General features: G+C 29.2%; 2 protein-coding genes across 2 annotated transcripts; both read left to right on the top strand.

Moving 5' to 3' along the window:
- The first annotated feature begins 669 nt into the window (after nt 1–669).
- On the top strand, nt 670–1,647 carry LOC145839114 (chymotrypsin B-like). The gene has a single exon (XM_082946727.1). The coding sequence runs from the start codon at nt 670–672 to the stop codon at nt 1,645–1,647; it is 978 nt and encodes a 325-aa protein (XP_082802853.1).
- A 15,542-nt stretch (nt 1,648–17,189) lies between these two features.
- Nucleotides 17,190–18,167, top strand: LOC145839105 (trypsin I-P38-like). Its single transcript, XM_082946717.1, has one exon. The coding sequence runs from the start codon at nt 17,190–17,192 to the stop codon at nt 18,165–18,167; it is 978 nt and encodes a 325-aa protein (XP_082802843.1).
- The last annotated feature ends 6,815 nt before the right edge of the window (nt 18,168–24,982 follow it).

Below are 24,982 nucleotides of genomic sequence, written 5' to 3'. Positions count from 1 at the left end.
TAAAGTATTAATGATAAAAAGTATATTGTCTTAAAAACTAAAAAAAATTGAAAGTATGCATTAAGTTTTTCAAACTTTATACTAAAATTCAGAGTTTGTAAATTTTTTTCTATACTTTAAATACCTGTAAAGATGATATAAATAAAACTTGTTTGATGAACCATCAACTAAAATCTAAAATTAATTTAATAAAATAATAAAGCTTTAAAGATCACATACTGTGAATAAACTGTCTTGAAATTGTTGTACAAGATTGTTTTTTGTTTTTTTACCAATGTCTGTAATTTATTATTGTTTATGTTTTATTTAAGGGGTTATAACGTGCGTATTTTAAATCTAAACGTTATGATTTAAATTATACACTGAGATATGGTCTTGAAAGAAACATACAAAAAATTTTCAATCATTCAAGTGAATAACTTTGTCTGTGGACATGGTCGCAATACGTAAAGTTTTATTTAAATAAAACAGTTTTAAATTGCGCAAATCAAAATTTGTAGATTAAATGTGATACATAGATTGCGTTATGAAGGCTTAGTAAATTTAACAAAGTTTATAGAGTTGTTATTACGTCATAATGCATTCAATGTACTTGTAAATATTTAGCTAATAGACAAGTCAATTAGAAAAACTTTTTGTTTTGTAAATTTGTTTGCTAGTTTTTAAAGAATGCCTTGCAGCTTAAGAAACACGTTTTGCTTGGCAGTTATTTTTTTGCTTTGCAGCAACACAAAAGGTCAAATGATTGGAGGCCAAAGCGAAGCCAAAGTAGGAACGATGAGGTTCTTGGTAAAGCTAGAAGTAACCTTTATGCTGGAAACCAATAAAAAGGACCATAGCTTTAAAATCTGCGCCGGCACCATCATAGATATGCAGCTGAACTGGGTCTTGACCGCCGCTCACTGTGTGAGGGATTACGTGAAAACTATCGACGGAGTCCCCACGACTATTGCGTATAAGAATATTCGCATAATAGCCGGCGTGAAGAACACTGACAGCGCGGCAAACAAACAGATCCGCGATGTGCATTACACCGACAGGCGAGTTTTCACACACACGGGCCTCAATGGAACATCATTGACTTACGATGCAGCCCTCATAAAGCTCAACCAAGCCTTCGATCGGTCGCCGACGGTCAACGAAGTAACGGCCCTCCCAGTCCAGACTATAAACATCGATTACAACCAGGAAATACGCGAGCGCGGCATTAATTGCGTGTATCAGTCGTGGGGAGCTAACACGTTTGTCCCAGACGGCAATAAATGGCTGTTCGGCTTTCAACCGCCTATCAGAAATGCCGAAGACTCCAAAATCGCGATGCAGGGCCGCATACGGCTTCAACGGTACGACACCGATAAAGGCAAGTTCATTTTAAGCAACGGCGACGAGCAACGGCCGATAGTCGCGATTGGAGACTCGGGCGCACCGGTTCTGTGCGCGCATGGAAGTCTGGACCCGCTGTACTACGGCAGTTCGGGACAGGGCATCATGTACCTTGTGCTCACCAGCGGCTTTTGCTACCAGGTGGAAGAGCACCTGAGGGAAAGGAACGTGGGTTGCTCCGACTATGGAAGCGGCACCGATGTTCGGCACCTCCACGAGTGGATATTGAAGAAGTTCAGCGAAAATCCGACATTACCACAGTAGATAGGATCTTGTCTTGTTATTAAATGGCAATAAATTTGTGTGCGTTTTCATAAAGTATTTTTTTGTTTCAAACCAGTTTAATTTAGTTAGTTTAATTTTTATGTGTTGTTTATTTTTTTACTGACTGGGATGTTTCTAATAAACTAAATGAAGTAAGCAAAACGTTTTTTACATTTATAAATAGTTTATAAAGTTTTGACGACTATTGTTTTTCATAAATAAATGAAAAAAAAAAACATGAACAAGTTATTTTTACAATATCTGTTATTTAAAATCAAGATTTGAAATTTTTTCATAAAGAAAATTAGATGTGTAGAGTTTAAAACATCGTCCAAAAAAAATACTGTTCTAGCAATGTTATTTCTACTGATTCAAATATAATGAAACTAAATTTTACTTAACTAGAAAAATAAAAAAAACTCTGTAGTTTTTAATATTTTTTCTCCATTAACAAGTGTTCTCTTAATTGTTATAAAGTTAGTTGCTCTGTAACAAAATTAAAAAGCCACAAAATATATAACTAACGAATTAAGTTAGATTAGGAAAAATAGTAAAATTTAACAAAAAAGTAAAGTTGGTTAATTTAAGATGGACCTTTAGTTATTAAGACATATAAAATCAATAACGATCGTTATGGATATCACTATTAAGTTTTACACATTATATAAGTGTTAAAAAAATTTAAATGTTATATAAGTGAAAAGAAAAAGTATATTAGCAAGCATTTTAGAAGTTTGATAATGAAAAATTGAATTAAGTAGTTTAAAGATATTTTTTTCAATTTTAGTAATTGACTTTGTTTATTATTGCGCCTAAAAAGTGTGTTTACAAAGTACCGAATTATTTTAGTTGATTTGTAGCTTTAAAATGTTTGCGTCCTTAAATGCATCATTTTATTGGTTTGAATTATGAATACAGCCAAATAAGTACAGCCAGAGATGTTTTGAAACAAAAAGTCCTATTGTAATTGCTGAACTTTTCAATGTATTCGTATACACGCATTATAAACAATCAACATTAAGTTTTTAATTTTTTTGTCAACAGATACGAATGTTGCTTGATGTCAAATTTTAAATTGTTATTTGCGGTGGTATGAAAAATTTAATTTAAAATATTTTGTGTGTGGTTATAATATTTATACTATATCTAAAATTTATTTTTTCAATAATTTTTATGATTATTGCAACCTAACTTTTTACGTACTATTATTTTAAAAGTGTTTGAGTAAAATAGCTTTCCTTAATTACTCTATAAATGCATTTTTACTTAAAATCCAGAAATAATGTCCTTAACGTTCTTGTATTTATAAAAATAATGAAATATAAATCTTAGCCAGGTTCAAGATGCATAAACTATAACAGATTTTTATACATACATAAGTTGTACAGTTTGAATAATAAAACTTTACTAAAAGATAGCCAATCAAAAGTGTTTACAAAGAATTTTTGAATGATTATACAATTTATAGGGATTAATTTTTAACTTTTGAAGCTTTTGACGAAATCACTTGTTGTTTTCATTTTTAGAACATTAAGAACACTGTAGTTTTATATTTTTTTTTATCAAGTTATAAGATAGTGTTTGTCTGTTGTCAGTTTGTTTTAAGAAATCCAATTTGTTTTTGACATAAATTGAGTTTTTAGCTAACTTAATTTATCTGGAACTGTTTAAGTAATTATTTTCTTACATATCATTGAATATGCTTTTCTATTATCAAAGCAAATCAATTACTTATTTTGATTAGTACTTTATTTTAAGTTTCGTATGTATAAAACATTCAAATTATTCAAGTTAGCTTCACATTGTGTTGGCAAAATTTTCACATTATCGATAAAAACAGGAACTAGGTTTATATTTAAGTTTTTGTTTACTAAAAATTAAAGAACTGGAATGCATACTATTTTTTTTATTCTGTTTTGCTAGTTTTTTCTAATTGTTTAAATTTTAAGTATTTTATTGCAGCTGAAAAATTTTATACGGTTATCTAAAAGAGAGCTGTTTTATATTCTAATGCATAAAATTAAAAGCTTCTAAACCAGCGGTTCTTAAACTTATTTTCATTTTTTACCGCTTTTTGGAAGATTATTACCAAATTTACCCCTAACTTACAAAATAATTTTTAATTTTGAGGAAAAAAAAAGAAGTTTAAGCTTATAAAATATAAATAATCAGAAAAAATCAAAGAGTTTATTTAACTTTTTAAAAACTACAGTTAAACACTAACTAATAAATTACAAATACAATTAATAAACATTAATTTACATAACATCTAATAAAGAAATTTACCCCCTAAAAGAAGAGAATTTACCCCCAGGAGTAAATTTACCACATTTTAAGAATCGCTGTTCTAAAATAATACTTTATTATTGAACAAAAAGGTTGTGCAACCCCACTGAAAAAGTCTAGACACTCCCCTGATCTATACCCTTAACCCTAACCCCCTTACTCAAAAATTATAACTTATACCTTCATTCATAACAAACTTAACCCAAATATTAAAAAAAAAACAAAAGAAAGTTTTAAGGCTTAAATTTTAAATAGAAATACATAAAATATTAGCCAATCAGAAGCGCTAAACTGTCTAAGGGACATGTGTGGTTATATACGTGGAACTGGCGATTACTGACTTTAACGCACTATTATAATGATATCCCTAGATAGTTCTATGCTACTTTTTAGACTATCCGGTTAATTAATAAAGTAAGATTATAAAGTTTAAATTGAATTTATACTATTATACTAATAGGTCATAAGTGTTGATTGGACCTAAGCTGATGTTTATTAAAACAGGTTTTCGAGCAGTTAAATTACTTAATCTATTATTTATTAATTTAAGTTTATAAGGCTGTTAGAAAGCTTAAACTACTTGTGTAATACAACAAACTGTACTAAAAAACTGGTACAAAACAAAATACTTTGACTTAAAAGCCAATGTTTAAAACAATCGACATCGTTACGCAAGTAACGATGGTCAACACATACTTTTTAAAAGAAAATAACAAAGCTGAATTAAGGCCGAAGTCGAAACACTGGCAGGCCGACTGCGCGATAGCTTATAGTTAACCTCAAGAAAGTTGTTTGAAACCTCAAGAAAGGAACGTGATGACAAACAGCTCCCAAAGCTTCTCAACATAGGTGGCTGTAATGTTCTTTTATAGAACGCTCAAAATATTTGGTCCTAGGACCTGATGCACGAAAAAACCTTTCGGTTATCGAGTCGCACACCACAGATACCTTTTCTTGTCAAGGACGTCTTGAATTTATAGCATTTCAAAAAGAAGAAGAAAAGCTTAAAATCAAAAAAACTGCTCAAACACTTCTATTTTTTATTTCACATTGCTGGCTCTCGTAGAGGTGATTGTGTCAAAGTGACTGGTTAACTACGGTTACCTCTTTCGTTGTGCAATGCATCTTGAGCCTAATATTGAGTCAGTTTTTCAGATTTTGCAATTTTTTCATGGAATTCCTTAGATGAGTGGAAACCCTTGGTTTATGTTGGCGGGCACGCATAGGTTAAAACTTTTTGATTGCGTCAAGAATTTTTATTTATTGTAGTTAATTTTGTATAACTATTTACTAACTTTTTAACTTTTTCTTCATAAATGTTACTTGTACTAAGCTTAATTATTGCGTAGTATAATGCTTTTGAGCCGTATTTTTTTGATGTCACCCTAGACTAAATTTTGGCAAACTGCGGCCAGCAAAAAAAAAACCTGAGGCCTGCAATAAACTTTTCTGGTAAAAAATAACTTTAAAAAATAAAAATAATAATAAAATTTACAACTATGTTCTTTATTATACATGAATAGTAAACTGTGATGATTTATTGTTGCTTATTTTAACCAAATGTGTTGTTTAGATTTGTATTTTAACGTTGGTAACCTCAACAAAATAGAATTACTGAAGCCCAAGGAAACTTTTTTCTATAGAGTGCGACCTATGAGCAACTTTATCTTGAAATTTTTCCCTTAAAATGCTTTCGACCCAGACTTATTATGACATATTAACAATTAAACAGTTATGTAAAACTTAAGAATTTTAACTTCGAACATTTCTCTTAAACTCTAGTGGAATGTGTTTTATACTGTTCTGTCAAGTATCTATTTTTTTACTACCTTTACAACAAAATATCCCTAACACATGCACGAATTAAAATTATTTAACTACACATATTAGCTTTTCAAAGCCAACAACTAGTTTGATAACAGTAAAAAAACTCCTGATTACACAAAAGGATCAAACATCATTTTTGCACTTAAAATTTTTTATATAAAATTTTAAAACACAGTTTTTAGAACAAACTTTAAAAGTATCTACGTTTCAAACAAAACTATTAATTCAACATACGGCATATACTTAAAAACTTTAAAGCAGTCAGTGACTAAATTTTTGCAAAAAGGTGCTTAATTGTATTCCATTTTATATCATTTAGCTTTCCCTCTTTGTTGACCATCGATATTTTTGTCTTTTTTATTCTTTTCCTTTCACCGTTTGTTGTTTTAAGTTGGTATTTGTCATGAATTATGTAAATATCGTCTGTTATAGTTTATAAAATTTAGCAACAAAAAGAATAAGTAAACTAAACCTGGACTTTACTAGTAGCGCCCTTTTTGGATTTTTAAACCAATCATTAATTTTAGTAACGTAAGTAAATGAAAATATTTTAAATCGTATTATTAAAAATTGAATGCCAAAGTTACAAATTACACTTAACATGGCCTAAAAAAAACTTACAATTTTTTTTATTTTGATGTTTGTAATTAAAAGCTGTCCTGATGTGGTCAAATTTGAAATCAACAAGAGGTTTTTTTACTTCATAAAGCGAAAGGTTGCCTTGATACAAGGTTCTTGTATTTTCGTCAAAGCTGAAATATTTGAATAAAAATCAAGGTAATTGTTTTAATGTGTTTTCTATAGTTTTGTTCTAGTCGAAGTTTCATACATATCTAAAGAACTCTAAACTTTAAAGACGTATAAGTCAATATTAACTTGATATTTAATTTCATACTTTAAAACAACAACACTTAAGCTTTAGTCACACTAAGATTTATTTATTTTCACAAACAACTTAGCTTAAAAATATACACACACCTGTAGAAAGTTTTTCCAACGAAAAAAGTGGTGTAGTTCACACCTCTTGAAAGTTGCCAGTTGACAGCAGCATCCACGTTGTACCCGATTTCTTCGGACAGTTTTTGCTGCAAAGCTCGTTTGTGCTCGCTTTCTCTCATTTACTTGTAACCATCGTACTCGAACAATTTATTTGCTGCCATTAAAAAGTCGATGTTAAATAAAGTATCAAAACAAAAACTAATGACTAAATAAATGTAACTGTGATCTTAGTAAGCTCTTTTTGTACTTTAATTGAGATTGTTATTGAGACCTAGTCTATTGTTATAAAGTGATAATTTTTCATACAGTTAGCTTTTTTTTCTTCCAGTTTAAAAGTCAAAAAAATACCTTTCAGCAAAACGGTATATGAGTCTTTGTTTTCATTGTAAACAAGTCCATAGCTTGCTTGAATGGGAGCGGGTCAGAATGACACAGCGACAAAATTACACGGTCGTCAAATAGACACGATGCGTCACTTTGGCACAGCGACAAAATGACACGGTGCGTCACCTTGGCACGGTGCGTCACTTTGGCACGGCGACAAAATGACACAGTGCGTCACTTTGGCACAGAGGGTCACTTTGGCACGGCGACAAAATGACACGGTGCGTCACTTTGGCACAGCGACAAAATGACACGGTGCGTCATCTTGGCACGGTGCGTCACTTTGGCACGGAGGGTCACTTTGGCACGGCGACAAAATGACACAGTGCGTCACTTTGGCACAGAGGGTCACTTTGGCACGGCGACAGAATGACACGGTGCGTCATTTTGGCACAGAGGGTCACTTTGGCACAGCGACAAAACGACACGGTGCGTCACTTTGGCACGGAGGGTCACTTTGACACAGCGACAAAACGACACGGTGCGTCACTTTGGCACGGAGGGTCACTTTGGCACAAAGACAAAATGACACGGTGCGTCACTTTGGCACGGAGGGTCACTTTGGCACAGCGACAAAACGACACGGTGCGTCACTTTGGCACGGAGGGTCACTTTGGCGCAGCGACAAAATGACACAGAAGGTCACTTTAGCACAGCGACAATATGATACGGTGGTTAATAAGGGAGGGAACGATTTGTTGTCAAACTTCAATGTTCATTGGTATGGACAACGATCTTATTTTTCTAGGAAACTTTTCGGTTTCCTGTCTTTTAACCGGTTTTGTAGAATCAGCAACAATCACATTGATTGACTTTTAAAACAAAGACCGCAGGAATTTTTGATCGTGACTTCATATAATAAAGTGAAACACGTAATGTTTATACCTTCTGTTGTCCATCGTCGTACTTATAAACAACATGCTTATTTTTTTGCAGTAGCAAGGTGTTAGGTGTGCTTAAAAGCTGTGCTTAATAAACAATAACTAGTTGTTTGTATCAAACAACGTTCACAAAGATGCAAAAACAGCAACTTTTTTTAACAAAATACGACTGCCAAAATCAAAGGGAATTTATTTTTGATTTCTTTCGAGTGGAAAAACTTAAACACAGTTTAGTACTAGAACTTAAAACGAGTAATAAAAATTAGAAAATTATTTGCCATTTTACGACTAAAAAGATAAAAACTCAGATAAACATATTTTTTAAACTTCAGCAACATTCTGATTTAAAAAATACAATCTTCATTTTAGATCAATCATTCATTACATTAAAACAATAAACTAGTAGATGTAAATACAGAGGAAAATTTGTTTTATAAACTAAAACTCAGACGTTATCGAAAGCAACTTTTCTGCTGTTGTAATTCTAAATTCTAATGCGGTTCTTATTTTACGTTTTAATGCTTAAAAAAAATAATACTTGCGCTCTTTTGGCGACTTAATAGGTTTCAATTTTGAACTAAAATACTGCATTCCCTAACAAAAATTTAATAATAACTTTTTTTTTAACTTTTTCATCAGAAAGAAATTAATTCCTAATTAATAAACAATATTGTTTTAAAATTTTAGAAAAAAGTTTTTTAAAATCCTAGAAAATTTATTTATTTTTACAAAAAACTCCTTTTTTTATTCGCAAGATTAAAAATATATTTTAAAAATATTATTTTCATAACAGAGTTAAGACAAAACCGAGTTTTCAAAACTTTGTAATAAAACTCAAGAATATAAAGTAGAAGAAATGTTTTACAAGCAAAATAAAATCTGCTTTTACTGTATTATTATGAAATTTATTTACTGATTTTGTTTTAAATAAAAATGAAATTATATCCTTATATGCAATAAAATACTATAATATCTGTCATACTCAAAGTTTAATTTTTTATATTTTAGACTAAGTATTAACTTTAATAGAATGGCTGCAGCTTTAATTAGAAGGCTGCAGCAGCAATGTTGTATGTATAACATCTTCTAATGATTATTTTTTTTTAAGGTCATAAATATATAAAGCGCATGAATGGTTGCATCAGACTCTTAACTTTCTTAATACTATTTTTACTTTTTTCATAAATTTAGGCTCCAAGTCCGTTTATTTTAATTATTTGCTTTTAGACAAGTTTATTATATATTTTCAATACAGAGTTTTAAGTAAACATCCTAACTTATTAACTTTTGTTGAATATAAATATATATACATATTTAATATAAATGGCTAGTTACTACAAAAGTAGCTTAACTCTGTATTTTTATAAACTAGAGTTAAAACACGAATGACTTATTCTTACTACGAAATAACTCTGTATTAAATTTAATCATAGTTGTTTTTTATAACATTTCCTGATAATAATTAATTAAACTTTTAACAAAAAACACTAAATTTTATTCAGTACATAAATATGAAAAATCGTGAAACGTAAAAAATAAAACTTAAGAATATTTTCGTTTTTATACTATGACTTAAATTTAAAAGCAATGTATCATATATAGTTTCAAATGCATCAAGCTACTTTAGTTTAGAAAAAATAATATAATATTTTAATTAACTAATTACTATCGAAATTTTACAATTAAAAGTTATATTACTGAAGATGTTTAGTTTTGCTTATAAGTTTGTTAATCCATGCTATAGTGACGCACCGTGTCATTTAGTCGCTGTGTCAAAGTGACGTATCGTGTCATTTTGTCGCTGTGCCAAAGTGACGCACCGTGTCTAAGTGACGCACCGTGTATTTTTGTCGCTGTGCCAAAGTGAACCTCCGTGCCAAAGTGACGCACCGTGTCGTTTTGTCGCTGTGCCAAAGTGACGCACCGTGTCATTTTGTCGCTGTGCCAAAATGACGCACCGTGCCTAAGTGACGCACCATGTCATTTTGTCGCCGTGCCAAAGTGACCCTTCGTGCCAAAGTGACGCACCGTGTCGTTTTGTCGCTGTGCCAAAGTGACCCTCTGTGCCAAAGTGACGCACCGTGTCATTATGTCGCTGTGCCAAAGTGACGCACCGTGTCATTTTGTTGCCGTGCCAAAGTGACCCTCCGTGTCGAAGTGACGCACCGTGCCAAAGTGACGCACCGTGTCGTTTTGTCGCTGTGCCAAAGTGACCCTCCGTACCAGAGTGACGCACCGTCTCATTTTGTCGCTGTGCCAAAGTGACGCACCGTGTCATTTTGTCGCCGTGCCAAAGTGACCCTCCGTGTCGAAGTGACGCACCGTGCCAAAGTGACGCACCGTGTCGTTTTGTCGCTGTGTCATTCTGACACCCACCCTGCTTGTTTGGTCCATTTAGTTTCCTACTTTTGACTTTTGATCCCGTGTTGTGAACAGTAATTAGTTTTCTTTTCTACAAAAAATTTTTGTAAAATAGACTGACTTTTTGAAAGTTAAGCAAATATTGCCATTGAATTTATATAAATTTTTAACTAAAAAATCACATCAGAATTCTACTATACTTAAGTACATAGAAATTTATTAATATAAAATATGATATAACTTCTTAATTTTTTGTTATCTAAGAAACATGAAGCTGTATAAGTACGTTAAAAAGCTATTTATTGCAGTGTTTCATTCTTTAAATTAAATAAATTAGATCTAAAATCTTAAAAACATATATTAAATAGGTATATTTTTCCTACTTGACTTGTAATAATTAAAATTAAGTAGTACAGAAAGTGCAGTAATATTGTACGTAACTTAACTAATTTAAGCCTAGTAAGACTAATATATTTAAGCATAATAACTAAAAATGCTCCTAAACATTTTATTAAAAAATTCGTAGCTTACTTTTAATATCCAAATGTAATTTCCATTGTTGACCATACTGTCTATGTGCCTAATTTTTTTTAAGTATTTCTTTGGTATTTCAACTTCTAAATTGCGTTTTTGGACAGGCTCTGTATAATTTAGACTTAAAATAACAACAAATAAAACGTAAAGTAAGTGTTTTTTTAGTTTTAAGTATAGTAATACTTTTTTCCTTTAAACTTAAGCCTTTAAATTTATGTTTAATATGTTTTTGAGCAAGAGTTTAATCCAAGTAACTGTGTTTTAAAAATAAGTGTTCAGAAAAAGTATAATAGCTTACAAAATTCGGCTAAACTAAAATTCAAATTTGTATTAAAAATTTTGATGTTCAAACCTCAAAAATAACTTTATATCCAAACTATCATAACTTCATATTTTTTTAACATGAACATTCTAGGTTATAATCTCTAAACTTCGTTTCTAAAAGTTTTAAAAGTTTCGAGCTAAACCAAAAGTGTTGACTTTGTTTGCACGTGCACTTGATTCATATCAACAAAATTACGTTTAGAAAAGTCTAAAACAACAAAAACCCAATGGTCTCCATTCACACTAAGAAGCGAAAAAAAACTAATGTTTTAGCGATTTTCTTTTTAGTAATATCCTTTCCAATACAGATTTTTGGTTTTCAAGTATTGATGAGAAGAATATTTCCTTTTACTTTTAGAATACTTTAAAAATCATTATTAATAGTGGACATGTTTTTACAGCTTTTTGTTTAGTTATTTTTATAAAACTTCAATAGTTATCCCAAATTAAAGTTTTTTTATAGTTGTTCACAGAAACTATTTTACTTTTCTCTTAACAGGATAAAATCAAATTGAAAGAATTTTTAAACTTTTTCTATTAAAAGAAAATGAAATAATTTTACTAATTATTTTTTTGCTTTTTTTATAATACGTCGTGACATTTATAAGTTCATTTTATTTTAAAACAATCATTTGTTTGCTTTTAATAAATATATTTTAGTACAAAAATTTTGTTTTTTAACATTGTATTATACTCGTTTATAAGGTCACGAATTTTTAGCACTAAAGAAAAATCCTAAAGTACGTCAATTTTTTTCATCCATATTTTGTTACCAAAGGTTATTATAGTTTGAATTGAATTTTCCATTCATTTTGTTATATATTAAAAATATAATAAGTATTTATCAAATATAAAATAGTATACAATAAATATAAAAGTAGCACAAAAAATATTATGTAAACTAAATTTTATAGATTTCTCAAGGCACTCAATCTGTGTCAACCATGCATGAATTTCCTAATCATCGCCTACTACCAAGTTTTACCAAACAGTCAAATTCTTATGTCTCTCAAGATCATTTTGAAGCTTTCTAAAACCAACTAGAAGGAAATTAGTTTGTGTCAAATTCGACATCTTTTAGCTAGAAGATACATTAAATCATTATCAGTTTGTGAATCTTCATCTTTGTTGAGATATGATAAGCTACAATTTTGTAATTACCAGCGAAATTTTCTTATAATTCATATTATGAGTGACCTAAACATCTACTTCTATATTAGACACAGGACCAACTAATAACCCTATTTTGTAAATAATTATAAATACACCATTACTTGAACCAACCTTATCTACAATTGTAGTATAAAATAGCCAAGTTGATTTCATTATTTTCTTTGTACAAATGAATAAATTTTTCAGTACCTTTCAACATACAAATAAGAATTCTTCCATTCACTTTCTTGGTAATTGGAATTATCGTTGTTAATAATACTGTTTACACAATGAACTTACATCTACACAGCTTTCAGATACTGATCTCTATTATAATTGTATAGTTCATTTGGATATACAGATTTACATCCTATGTGGTTTCAAACAACTATGATTCGTTTCAGAATTCTTATCATCGAACAGTTGCTGCTCAATTTTTAACTTTTCATTGAAATATAAGCGTAGTATGTATTTTGAAGCCCTAGTTATTTTACTTTCAAATTTTTTTTAACCTTTATTAATAAATGCACCAATTAGAAAAACATTATAAAATTGTAAAAACAACGTAACTTTGTAACGGTACATCAAATTGTATTTGAAATTGTTTTGTGTTTAAGGGGAAATCACAAAAAGAAACAACTGAAAGTACTAATGTAGTTTTAATGCAGTTAAAATAAGGAAAAAATAAGGAGCAAATAATAAGTTCCTGATGTAATAATGAATTAAGTTAATAACATTGCTATATAAACCAGCCACAGAGAGCGGTGCGGGAATTTGAGACCACCTTGCTGCTGCTAACATGTAGACACTTGTATTATTTGTTGTTTATTGTAGAACTGTTTTTCAAACAATGTTATTTCTTATAAGTAGATTTTTTATTTAAATTATATTATTGTAACAATGTTGTAATAATATTGTAATAACATTTTTAACATTTTTAAAGTATATCCATGCTAGATTTAATTCTGGTGTAAAAGTTGTGACGACATTTAAAATATTTTTTCTAATATACGACGTTTTTTGTATATCTATCAGAGTTTGCAATGGTTCTTTAATACAATATGTTCATTTAGTGTCACTTGTTTTACATATAGTAGCCCTAAATGTTATTTAATATTAGTATAGTTTAGGTTTAATTAAATTATAGTTTTTAGTCTGGTTGTACACTACTTTTTAACCATACTTACAATTCTATGTTGGTTATAACTTGTTCATCTTTTTTATTTTATTAGCTTTCAAAATATCTTAAAGTTTTCCATGTAATAAACATTTTGTTTAGATTTTCTTTATTGTTGCTAAATGAAGTAGGAACTAACTTTAGCACAGCTAAATCAGTGGTATCCTCAGCTGTTACAACTATGAAAGATGATTTGCTTTTTTGAAAAACAACTTCAACTAAATAAACTTTGGTAACATTTTCACATTAATTTTGCATAGTGTTCATTATTATCTTTATCTAGATTACATGCGAAACCGAACTAAGATGTAATCCACCTTCATTAACAAGAAAGTTTTTTAAGTAACTTTTTATAGTCCAAGTTTTTTTAACAAAAAAAAAACACCATTATTTAAAATTAACAAAATTAATCTGTTTTCTTTACTTCATCATTGTGCTTTCCAATGCCGTCTCTATAGCTTTGACTTAAAAAATAGCATACTCTCAAATAGCACTTATAAGAACTTGTTTTCTATGTGTAACTAAAGATCTTCTGATTTTAAAGACATAAAAAATTTGATTCAAGGTTGAAAGATCTATGCGCACTTGAAACTTAATTTTGTAGTTGTACTATGTCCATATCATTATATCTTACGAACTGATATTACATAAAAAGTATAAAAATGGCAAAACTCCAAATATACAATAACAGTTTCCTAAAACTTTTAGTACTCTAAACAAATTGTTAAACAAGCTTGAAAAAGCAAAATTATTTGCAACTTTTTGTTTCTTTAACTTTTTTCGTTTATTAGTTTTTCTATACTTAGTGTTTTAAATAGTTTTAATTTGTTAAACTTGTTCAGTTGATGTACTTGCATTTTTACTACTATCTACTTTAATGCAAAGTTAATTTTTCTGGATAGATGAATAGAGGGCTAGTTCTTTTTTTAGTTCTTAGAATAATTGCCTTGATATTGAACGAGATCTCTACTACATACTTCACATAAAATAGCAGTTACAGTTCTCACATAGTATTTATCAAGAGTGTGCTAAGTTTTGCAGCAAAATAAGTTATTAAACTACATTTAAAAGTTGGACAAACAGTTTAACAAATTTTTTAAAGCGTCACTTCTTGTTTTTATTAATAAATTTTTCACTTTTCAAGAATAATCTACAAAAGTTTGTCTTGTGTTTATAATTGATTGTGAGTTTTTTGATTCTGTAGTCCTACTGTCCACAATTGTCATAAACTTTAAGTATTCTTTTGCTTTTTGATAAGGTACAATTTTCATATTTTTAATTACAAAATCTTAGACATTCCCACGACTTATAAAAAAAAAGTAGATGTTTGTTTTATTTTTAACAATCTTATTTAGTTTAAGATGCAACTAACTGATAAGTTTTATTTTTGATGTTCTATATTACAGTTGCCACAGCCAAATAAAAAATATTTTCACCCAAAAAAGATCAGACTTAAGTATAAGGGGTTATTAGATTTTTTTTTATTTTAAACATTTCATTGAACTTTCGAAATAAATGTCTTGCGAGTAAGGTAACAAAAAGGAATCCGTTTAATTACTTTGTCACAACCTTACTGAATCGAAATTAATATGTTCTTTCTGTGAACATATACATCTAAGATTTCACTGATGAATAAACACTTTCAGTACATTTTATTATTGCAAGGTTAAAAAAATACTACCAAGCTACTGGTGACGAAAGGTATTTTTGAAAGGAGGTGCGGAAAATTAAATGATGCTGGAACTAATTTAAGTCCTTTTCTAAATGTAAATACTACAACTTTATTAGTTTGTTTATAAAGAAAATGTTTGTATCTAGTTCAGTATCCAAAAGGAACATTTGTTTCTACTACACGTATTTCTCTGGTAACTTGTATTTGATCTAGCTTAGCTTTCTTGTTGCAGCTGACAGCCTTTATAAGAATTTGATGACTACGAAAGTTAAAGTAGTAAGTATTTTCATACACTTAATTTACTTTTACTTGAACCAAGCTTAATTACTGAAGCACCATCTTAAGCTTTAGCAAGTACTTAACTCTAACCTCCTTGTAAAGTTTACTTTTATCTACAGGTTAGTATAGTAGCACAGTAATCAAGTTAATTTTTTGTCTTTGAATGAACAAAATGAACGATAATGCGATTATTGTACAGAGAATGATAGTTAACTACGTTTTAGTTACTTTTTTTGTTTTCAGTTTAAAAATTTTTTGTCACTATTTTTATTAGCAAAAGTACGTTTCTAAAGTAGTAAAAATATATTAAACCAGATGAAAAAAATAGTGTATTTTATATATTAGTTAAACTACAATAGGCTTATGTCTTTGATATTAAAAAAAAAAAAATGGCAATTGCAAGAGTATGAATTATAATATTTCTAATACTTGTGTCTGAAAAGTTTAAGCAGATACGTTTTTTATTGTTGATATTTAAAAAGACTGATTAGTTGTATGCATCCACTTTTAAAGCATTTGTATTTGACTTTGAAATAAAAAACTCATCATAACTAGTAAATGCTATTCATTAATTTATACATTTTTCATTCGAACACTTTTATTAATTTACGAAAACCAATGGTTTGACATTTTATTTACCGCTTTGTAATTATATTTTAAGTTTAAAAAAGTTAAAAAAGGTACTTTAATTGTTCTGTCCTTAGTAATTTTAAGTTTTTTCATTAAATATTTTCATATTTTATTTTACAGTTTATTTTCAACAAAACAATGTTTAACTCTTATACTTTTGTATAAGAAATCATCAGTTGTTACAAATTAATCTTATTCAAATAGAATCTGAATTTCTATTTGAATAAGATTTATTTGTAACAGCTAATGATTGTTTTGTTGATAATAAGCTGTAAAAATAAGTATATAAATAATCTCCTTAAGAATACTTAAGCTGAGAACTTTACATTGATTGATTTAAAGCAAACTACAACATTAAATATTTGTGTAAAGTATTAATGATAAAAAGTATAATGTCTTAAAAACTAAAAAAAATTGAAAGTATGCATAAAGTTTTTCAAACTTAATACTAAAATTCAGAGTTTGTAAATTTTTTTCTATACTTTAAATACCTGTAAAGATGATATAAATAAAACTTGTTTGATGAACCATCAACTAAAATCTAAAATTAATTTAATAAAATAATAAAGCTTTAAAGATCACATACTGTGAATAAACTGTCTTGAAATTGTTGAACAAGATTGTTTTTTGTTTTTTTACCAATGTCTGTAATTTATTATTGTTTATGTTTTATTTAAGGGGTTATAACGTGCGTATTTTAAATCTAAACGTTATGATTTAAATTATACACTGAGATATGGTCTTGAAAGAAACATACAAAAAATTTTCAATCATTCAAGTGAATAACTTTGTCTGTGGACATGGTCGCAATACGTAAAGTTTTATTTAAATAAAACAGTTTTAAATTGCGCAAATCAAAATTTGTAGATTAAATGTGATACATAGATTGCGTTATGAAGGCTTAGTAAATTTAACAAAGTTTATAGAGTTGTTATTACGTCATAATGCATTCAATCTACTTGTAAATATTTAGCTAATAGACAAGTCAATTAGAAAAACTTTTTGTTTTGTAAATTTGTTTGCTAGTTTTTCAAGAATGCCTTGCAGCTTAAGAAACACGTTTTGCTTGGCAGTTATTTTTTTGCTTTGCAGCAACACAAAAGGTCAAATGATTGGAGGCCAAAGCGAAGCCAAAGTAGGAACGATGAGGTTCTTGGTAAAGCTAGAAGTAACCTTTATGCTGGAAACCAATAAAAAGGACCATAGCTTTAAAATCTGCGCCGGCACCATCATAGATATGCAGCTGAACTGGGTCTTGACCGCCGCTCACTGTGTGAGGGATTACGTGAAAACTATCGACGGAGTCCCCACGACTATTGCGTATAAGAATATTCGCATAATAGCCGGCGTGAAGAACACTGACAGCGCGGCAAACAAACAGATCCGCGATGTGCATTACACCGACAGGCGAGTTTTCACACACACGGGCCTGAATATAACATCATTGACTTACGATGCAGCCCTCATAAAGCTCAACCAAGCCTTCGATCGGTCGCCGACGGTCAACGAAGTAACGGCCCTCCCAGTCCAGACTATAAACATCGATTACAACCAGGAAATACGCGAGCGCGGCATTAATTGCGTGTATCAGTCGTGGGGAGCTAACACGTTTGTCCCAGACGGCAATAAATGGCTGTTCGGCTTTCAACCGCCTATCAGAAATGCCGAAGACTCCAAAATCGCGATGCAGGGCCGCATACGGCTTCAACGGTACGACACCGATAAAGGCAAGTTCATTTTAAGCAACGGCGACGAGCAACGGCCGATAGTCGCGGTGGGAGACTCGGGCGCACCGGTTCTGTGCGCGCATGGAAGTCTGGACCCGCTGTACTACGGCAGTTCGGGACAGGGCATCATGTACCTTGTGCTAACCAGCGGCTTTTGCTACCAGGTGGAAGAGCACCTGAGGGAAAGGAACGTGGGTTGCTCCGACTATGGAAGCGGCACCGATGTTCGGCACCTCCACGAGTGGATATTGAAGAAGTTCAGCGAAAATCCGACATTACCACAGTAGATAGGATCTTGTCTTGTTATTAAATGGCAATAAATTTGTGTGCGTTTTCATAAAGTATTTTTTTGTTTCTAACCAGTTTAATTTAGTTAGTTTAATTTTTATGTGTTGTTTATTTTTTTACTGACTGGTATGTTTCTAATAAACTAAATGAAATAAGCAAAACGTTTTTTACATTTATAAATAGTTTATAAAGTTTTGACGACTATTGTTTTTCATAATTAAGAGAAAAAAAAAACATGAACAAGTTATTTTTACAATATCTGTTATTTAAAATCAAGATTTGAAATTTTTTCATAAAAAAAAATTAGATGTGTAGAGTTTAAAATATCGTCCAAAAAAACAACTGTTCTAGCAATGTTATTTCTACTGATTCAAATATAATGAAACTAAATTTTACTTAACTAGAAGAATAAAAAAAACTCTGTAGTTTTTAATATTTCTTCTCCATTAACAAGTGTTCTCTTAATTGTTATAAAGTTAGTTGCTCTGTAACAAAATTAAAAAGCCACAAAATATATAACTAATCAATTAAGTTAGATTAGGAAAAATAGTAAAATTTAACAAAAAAGTAAAGTTGGTTAATTTAAGATGGACCTTTAGTTATTAAAACATATAAAATCAATAACGATCGTTATGGATATCACTATTAAGTTTTACACATTATATAAGTGTTAAAAATTTTTAAATGTTATATAAGTGAAAAGAAAAAGTATATTAGCAAGCATTTTAGAAGTTTGATAATGAGAAATTAAATTAAGTAGTTTAAAGATATTTCTTCAATTTTAGTAATTGACATTGTTTGTTATTGCAGCTAAAAAGTGTGTTTACAAAGTATTGAACTATTTTAGTTGATTTGTAGCTTTAAAATGTTTGCGTCCTTAAATGCATCATTTTATTGGTTTGAATTATGAATACAGCCAAATAAGTACAGCCAGAGATGTTTTGAAACAAAAAGTCCTATTGTAACTGCTGAACTTTTCCAATGTATTCGTATACACGCATTATAAACAATCAACATTAAGTTTTTAATTTTTTTGTCAACAGATACGAATGTTGCTTGATGTTAAATTTTAAAGTGTTATTTGCGGTGGTATGAAAAATTTAATTTAAAATATTTTGTGTGTGGTTATAATATTTATACTATATCTAAAATATATTTTTTCAATAATTTTTATGATTATTGCAACCTAACTTTTTACGTACTATTATTTTAAAAGTGTTTGAGTAAAATAGCTTTCCTTAATTACTCTATAAATGCATTTTTACTTAAAATCCAGAAATAATGTCCTTAACGTTCTTGTATTTATAAAAATAATGAAATATAAATCTTAGCCAGGTTCAAGATGCATAAACTATAACAGATTTTTATACATACATAAGTTGTACAATTTGAATAATAAAACTTTACTAAAAGATAGCCAATCGAAAGTGTTTACAAAGAATTTTTGAATGATTATACAATTTATAGGGATTAATTTTTAACTTTTGAAGCTTTTGACGAAATCACTTGTTGTTTTCATTTTTAGAACATTAAGAACATTGTAGTTTTATAATTTTTTTTATCAATTTATAAGATAGTGTTTCACGTCTGTTGTCAGTTTGTTTTAAGAAGTCCAAATTATTCAAGTTAGCTTCACATTGTATTGGCAAAATTTTCACATTATCGATAAAAACAGGAACTAGGTTTATATTTAAGTTTTTGTTTACTAAAAATTAAAGAACTGGAATGCATACTATTTTTTTTAATTCTGTTTTGCTGGTTTTTTCTAATTGTTTAAATTTTAAGTATTTTAATGAAGCTGAAAAATTTTATACGGTTATCTAAAAGAGAGCTGTTTTATATTCTAATGCATAAAATTAAAAGCTTCTAAACCAGCGGTTCTTAAACTTATTTTCATTTTTTACCGCTTTTTGGAAGATTATTACCAAATTTACCCCTAACTTACAAAATAATTTTTAATTTTGAGGAAAAAAAAAGAAGTTTAAGCTTATAAAATATAAATAATCAGAAAAATAAAAGAGTTTATTTAACTTTTTAAAAATTACAGTTAAACACTAACTAATAAATTACAAATACAATTAATAAACATTAATTTACATAACATCTAATAAAGAAATTTACCCCCTAAAAGAAGAGAATTTACCCCCAGGAGTAAATTTACCACATTTTAAGAATCGCTGTTCTAAAAAAATACTTTATTATTGAACAAAAAGGTTGTGCAACCCCACTGAAAAAGTCTAGACACTCCCCTGATCTATACCCTTAACCCTAACCCCCTTACTCAAAAATTATAACTTATACCTTCATTCATAACAAACTTAACCCAAATATTAAAAAAAAAACAAAAGAAAGTTTTAAGGCTTAAATTTTAAATAGAAATACATAAAATATTAGCCAATCAGAAGCGCTAAACTGTCTAAGGGACATGTGTGGTTATATACGTGAAACTGGCGGTTACTGACTTTAACGCACTACTATAATGATATTCCTAGATAGTTCTATGCTACTTTTTAAACTATCCGGTTAATTAATAAAGTAAGATTATAAAGTGTAAATTGAATTTATACTATTATACTAATAGGTTATAAGTGTTGATTGGACCTAAGCTGATGTTTAACAAAACAGGTTTTCGAGCAGTTAGATTACTTAATCTATTATTTATTAATTTAAGTTTATAAGGCTGTTAGAAAGCTTAAATTACTTGTGTAATACAACAAACTGTACTAAAAAACTGGTACAAAATAAAATACTTTGACTTAAAAGCCAATGTTAAAAACAACACATATTTTTTAAAAGAAAATAACAAAGCTGAAATAAAGCCGAAGTCGAAACACTAGCAGGCCGACTGCGCGATGGCTTATAGTTAACTCCAAAAGTGAAAACTAAAAAAGCCCTTCTTAAACGAGTTCGTTAGGAAGGTTGAGAGAAGAGGAGAAAAGAAATAACATGACTCTCCACCGCTGCAGAGCGGTACAGCGCCTTAAATTTGCAGTCACGCATTTTAGACGATAAAAAATCAAAAGCATCAACCATAAACCCGACTTTTTTGACACATGGCTCACCAAAATATTTTCTTTAGCATCTTAAAATGCTTGACTAAAAACAGTTGATACAACTTTCAACATATGATCAAGCTGTAAACCGACAGTTGTTTGAAACCTCAAGAAAGGAACGTGATGACAAACAGCTCCCAAAGCTTCTCAACATAGGTGGCTGTAATGTTCTTTTATAGAACGCTCAAAATATTTGGTCCTAGGACCTGGTGCACAAAAAAACCTTTCGGTTATTGAGTCGCACACCACAGATACCTTTTAACGTCTTGTCCAGGACGTCTTGAATTTATAGCATTTCAAAAAGAAGAAGAAAGGCTTAAAATCAAAAAAACTGCTCAAACACTTCTATTTTTTATTTCACAATGCTGGCTCTCGTAGAGGTGATTGTGTCAAAGTGACTGGTTAACTACGGTTACCTCTTTCGTTGTGCAATGCATCTTGAGCCTAATATTGAGTCAGTTTTTCAGATTTTGCAATTTTTTCATGGAATTCCTTAGATGAGTGGAAACCCTTGGTTTATGCTGGCGGGCACGCATAGGTTAAAACTTTTTGATTGCGTCAAGAATTTTATTTATTATCGTTAATTTTGTATAACTATTTACTAACTTTTTAACTTTTTACTCATAAATGTTACTTGTACTAAGCTTAATTATTGCGTAGTATAAGGCTTTTGAGCCGTATTTTTTTGATGTCACCCTAGACTTAATGTTGGCAAACTGCAGCCAGCAAAAAATAAACCTGAGGCCTGCAATAAAATTTTCTGGTAAAAAATAACTTTAAAAAAATAAAAAAATGATAAAATTATAACTATGTTCTTTATTATACATGAATAGTAAACTGTGATGATTTATTGTTGCTTATTTTAACCAAACGTGTTGTTTAGATTTGTATTTTAACGTTGATAACCTCAACAAAATAGAATTACTGAAGCCCAAGGAAACTTTTTTCTATAGAGTGCGACCTATGAGCAACTTTATCTTGAAATTTTTCCCTTAAAATACTTTCGACCTAGACTTATTAATACATATTAACAACTTACACTTATGTAAAACTTAAGAAATTTAACTTAGAACATTTCTCTTAAAATCTAGTGGAATAAGTTACATACTTTTCTGCTAAGTATCTAACATTTTTACTACTTTTACAACAAAATATCCCTACCCCATACACGAATTAAAACTATTTAACTACACATATTGGCTTCTCAAAGCCAACAACTAGTTTGATAACAGCAAAAGAAACTCCTGATTATACAAAAAGATCAAACATTATTTTTGCACTTAAAATTTTTTATATAAAATTTTAAAACACAATTTTTAGAACAAACTTTTGAAACAAAACTATTTATTCAACATACGGCATATACTTATAAACTTTAAAATAGTCAGTGACTAAATTTTTGCAAAAAGGTGCTTAATTGTATTCCATTTTATATCATTTAGCTTTCCCTCTTTGTTGACCATCGATATTTTTGTCTTTTTTATTCTTTTCCTTTCACCGTTTGTTGTTTTAAGTTGGTATTTGTCATGAATTATGTAAACATCGTCTGTTATAGTTTATAAAATTAAGCAACAAAAAGAATAAGTAAACTAAACCTGGACTTTACTAGTAGCGCCCTTTTTGGACTTTTAAACCAATCATAAATTTTAGTAACGTAAGTAAATGAAAATATTTTAAGTTGTATTATTAAAAATTGAATGCCAAAGTTACAAATTACACTTAACATGGCCTGAAAAAAACTTACAATTTTTTTTATTTGGATGTTTGTAATTGAAAGCTGTCCTGATGTGGTCAAATTTGAAATCAACAAGAGGCTGTTTTACTTCATAAAGCGAAGGGTTGCCTTGATACAAGGTTCTTGTATTTTCGTCAAAGCTGAAATATTTGAATAAAAATCAAGGTAATTATTTAAATGTGTTTTTATAATTTTGTTCTAGTCGAAGTTTCATACATATCTAAAGAACTCTAAACTTTAAAGACGTTTAAGTCAATATTAACTTGATATTTAATTTCATACTTTGAAACAACATCACTTAAGCTTTAGATTTATTTGTTTTCACAAACAACTTAGCTTAAAAATATACACACACCTGTAGAAAGTTTTTCCAACGAAAAAAGTGGTGTAGTTCACACCTCTTGAAAGTTGCCAGTTGACAGCAGCATTCACGTTGTACCCGATTTCTTCGGACAGTTTTTGCTGCAAAACTCGTTTGTGCTCGCTTTCTTTCATTTGCTTGTAACCATCGTACTCGAACAATTTATTTGCTGCCATTAAAAATTCGATGTTAAATTAAGAACCAAAACGAAAGCTAATGACTAAATAAAAGTAGTTGTGAACTTAGAAAGGTCTTTTTGTATTTTAATATAGGTTATGTCATAAATCTAGTCTATTGTTATGAGGTGTTGAGTTTTTCATACAGTTAGTTTTTTTTCTGCCAGTTTAAAAGTTATTAAAAATACCTTTCAGCAAAACGGTATATGAGTCTTTGTTTTCATTGTAAACAAGTCCATAGCTTGCTTGAATAGGTCCATTTAGTTTCCTACTTTTGACTTTTGATCCCGTGTTGTGAACAGTAATTAGTTTTCTTTTCTACAAAAATTTTTGTAAACAGACAAAAAAAGTTAAGCTAAAATTGTCATTGAAGTTGTAAAAATTTTATACAAAAAATTACGTCAAAATTCTACTATACTTAAGTACATAGAAACTTACTAAAACAAAATATGAAATAACTTCTTAATTTTTTGTTTTCTAAGAAAAATGAAACTGTGTCAGTACGTTAAAAAGCTATTTATTGCAGTGTTTCATTCTTTAACTTAAATAAATTAGATCTTAAATCTTAAAATGATATATTAAATAGGCATATTTTTTCTACTTGACTTGTAGAAGTTAAAGTTAAATAGTACAGAAAGTATAGTAATATTGTACGTAACTTAACCAATATAAGCCCATTGAGACTAATATATTTAAAATTATAACTTTAAAAGAGCTCCTAAATATCTTATATTAAAATGTTATTTCTAAAAGTTACTTTCGTAGATTACTTTTAATATCCAAATGTAATTTCCATTATTGACCATACTGTCTATGTGCCTAACTTTTTTCAAGTATTTCTTTGGTATTTCAAATTCTAAATTGCTTTTTTGGACAGGTTCTGTATAGTTTAGACTTAAAGTAACAACAAATAAAACGTAAAGTAAGTGTTTTTAAAATTTTAAGTATAGTAATAATTTTTTTTTTTAATTATCTTTTAACTTATCATGTTTATGTTAAATATGTTTCTGAACAAGAGTTTAATCCAAGTAATTGTGTTTTAAAAATAAGTGTTCAGAAAAAGTATAATAGCTTACGAAATTCGGCTAAACTAAAATTCAAATTCGTATTAAAAATTTTGATGGTCAAACCTCAAAAATAACTTTATATCCAAATATTTAAAATATTGCAGAAGTGTTTATTAGTAAATTACTATAATATAAAAAGTCATTAAATGAGAAAACTAATAATTTTTATCAGTAGCCATATTTTAGTGAGTTTGAAAAAAAATTTCAATTTGATAAAAATAAAAAGTGTACCAGAAGGTCTAAATAGTAAAAATATGATAATAAAAAAATTTTAATTTACAAAATTTATTATTATTGAAAGAAATAATTTACAGTAATCCATGAATAGTAATAACTTTAAATGTCGGTTTTTTAATTTTGTGAAAAAAAAAACAAGTTACTATCAGCTTATCTTAAGAATGTTTTTTTTCGTTTAGTTTTTT

The sequence above is a fragment of the Thalia democratica genome, chromosome 1 (genome assembly GCF_965202585.1).
Source record: "Thalia democratica chromosome 1, ktThaDemo2.hap1.1, whole genome shotgun sequence".
In the NCBI taxonomy this organism is placed as follows: domain Eukaryota; kingdom Metazoa; phylum Chordata; class Thaliacea; order Salpida; family Salpidae; genus Thalia; species Thalia democratica.
This window is presented reverse-complemented; position numbering and strand designations above follow the sequence as displayed.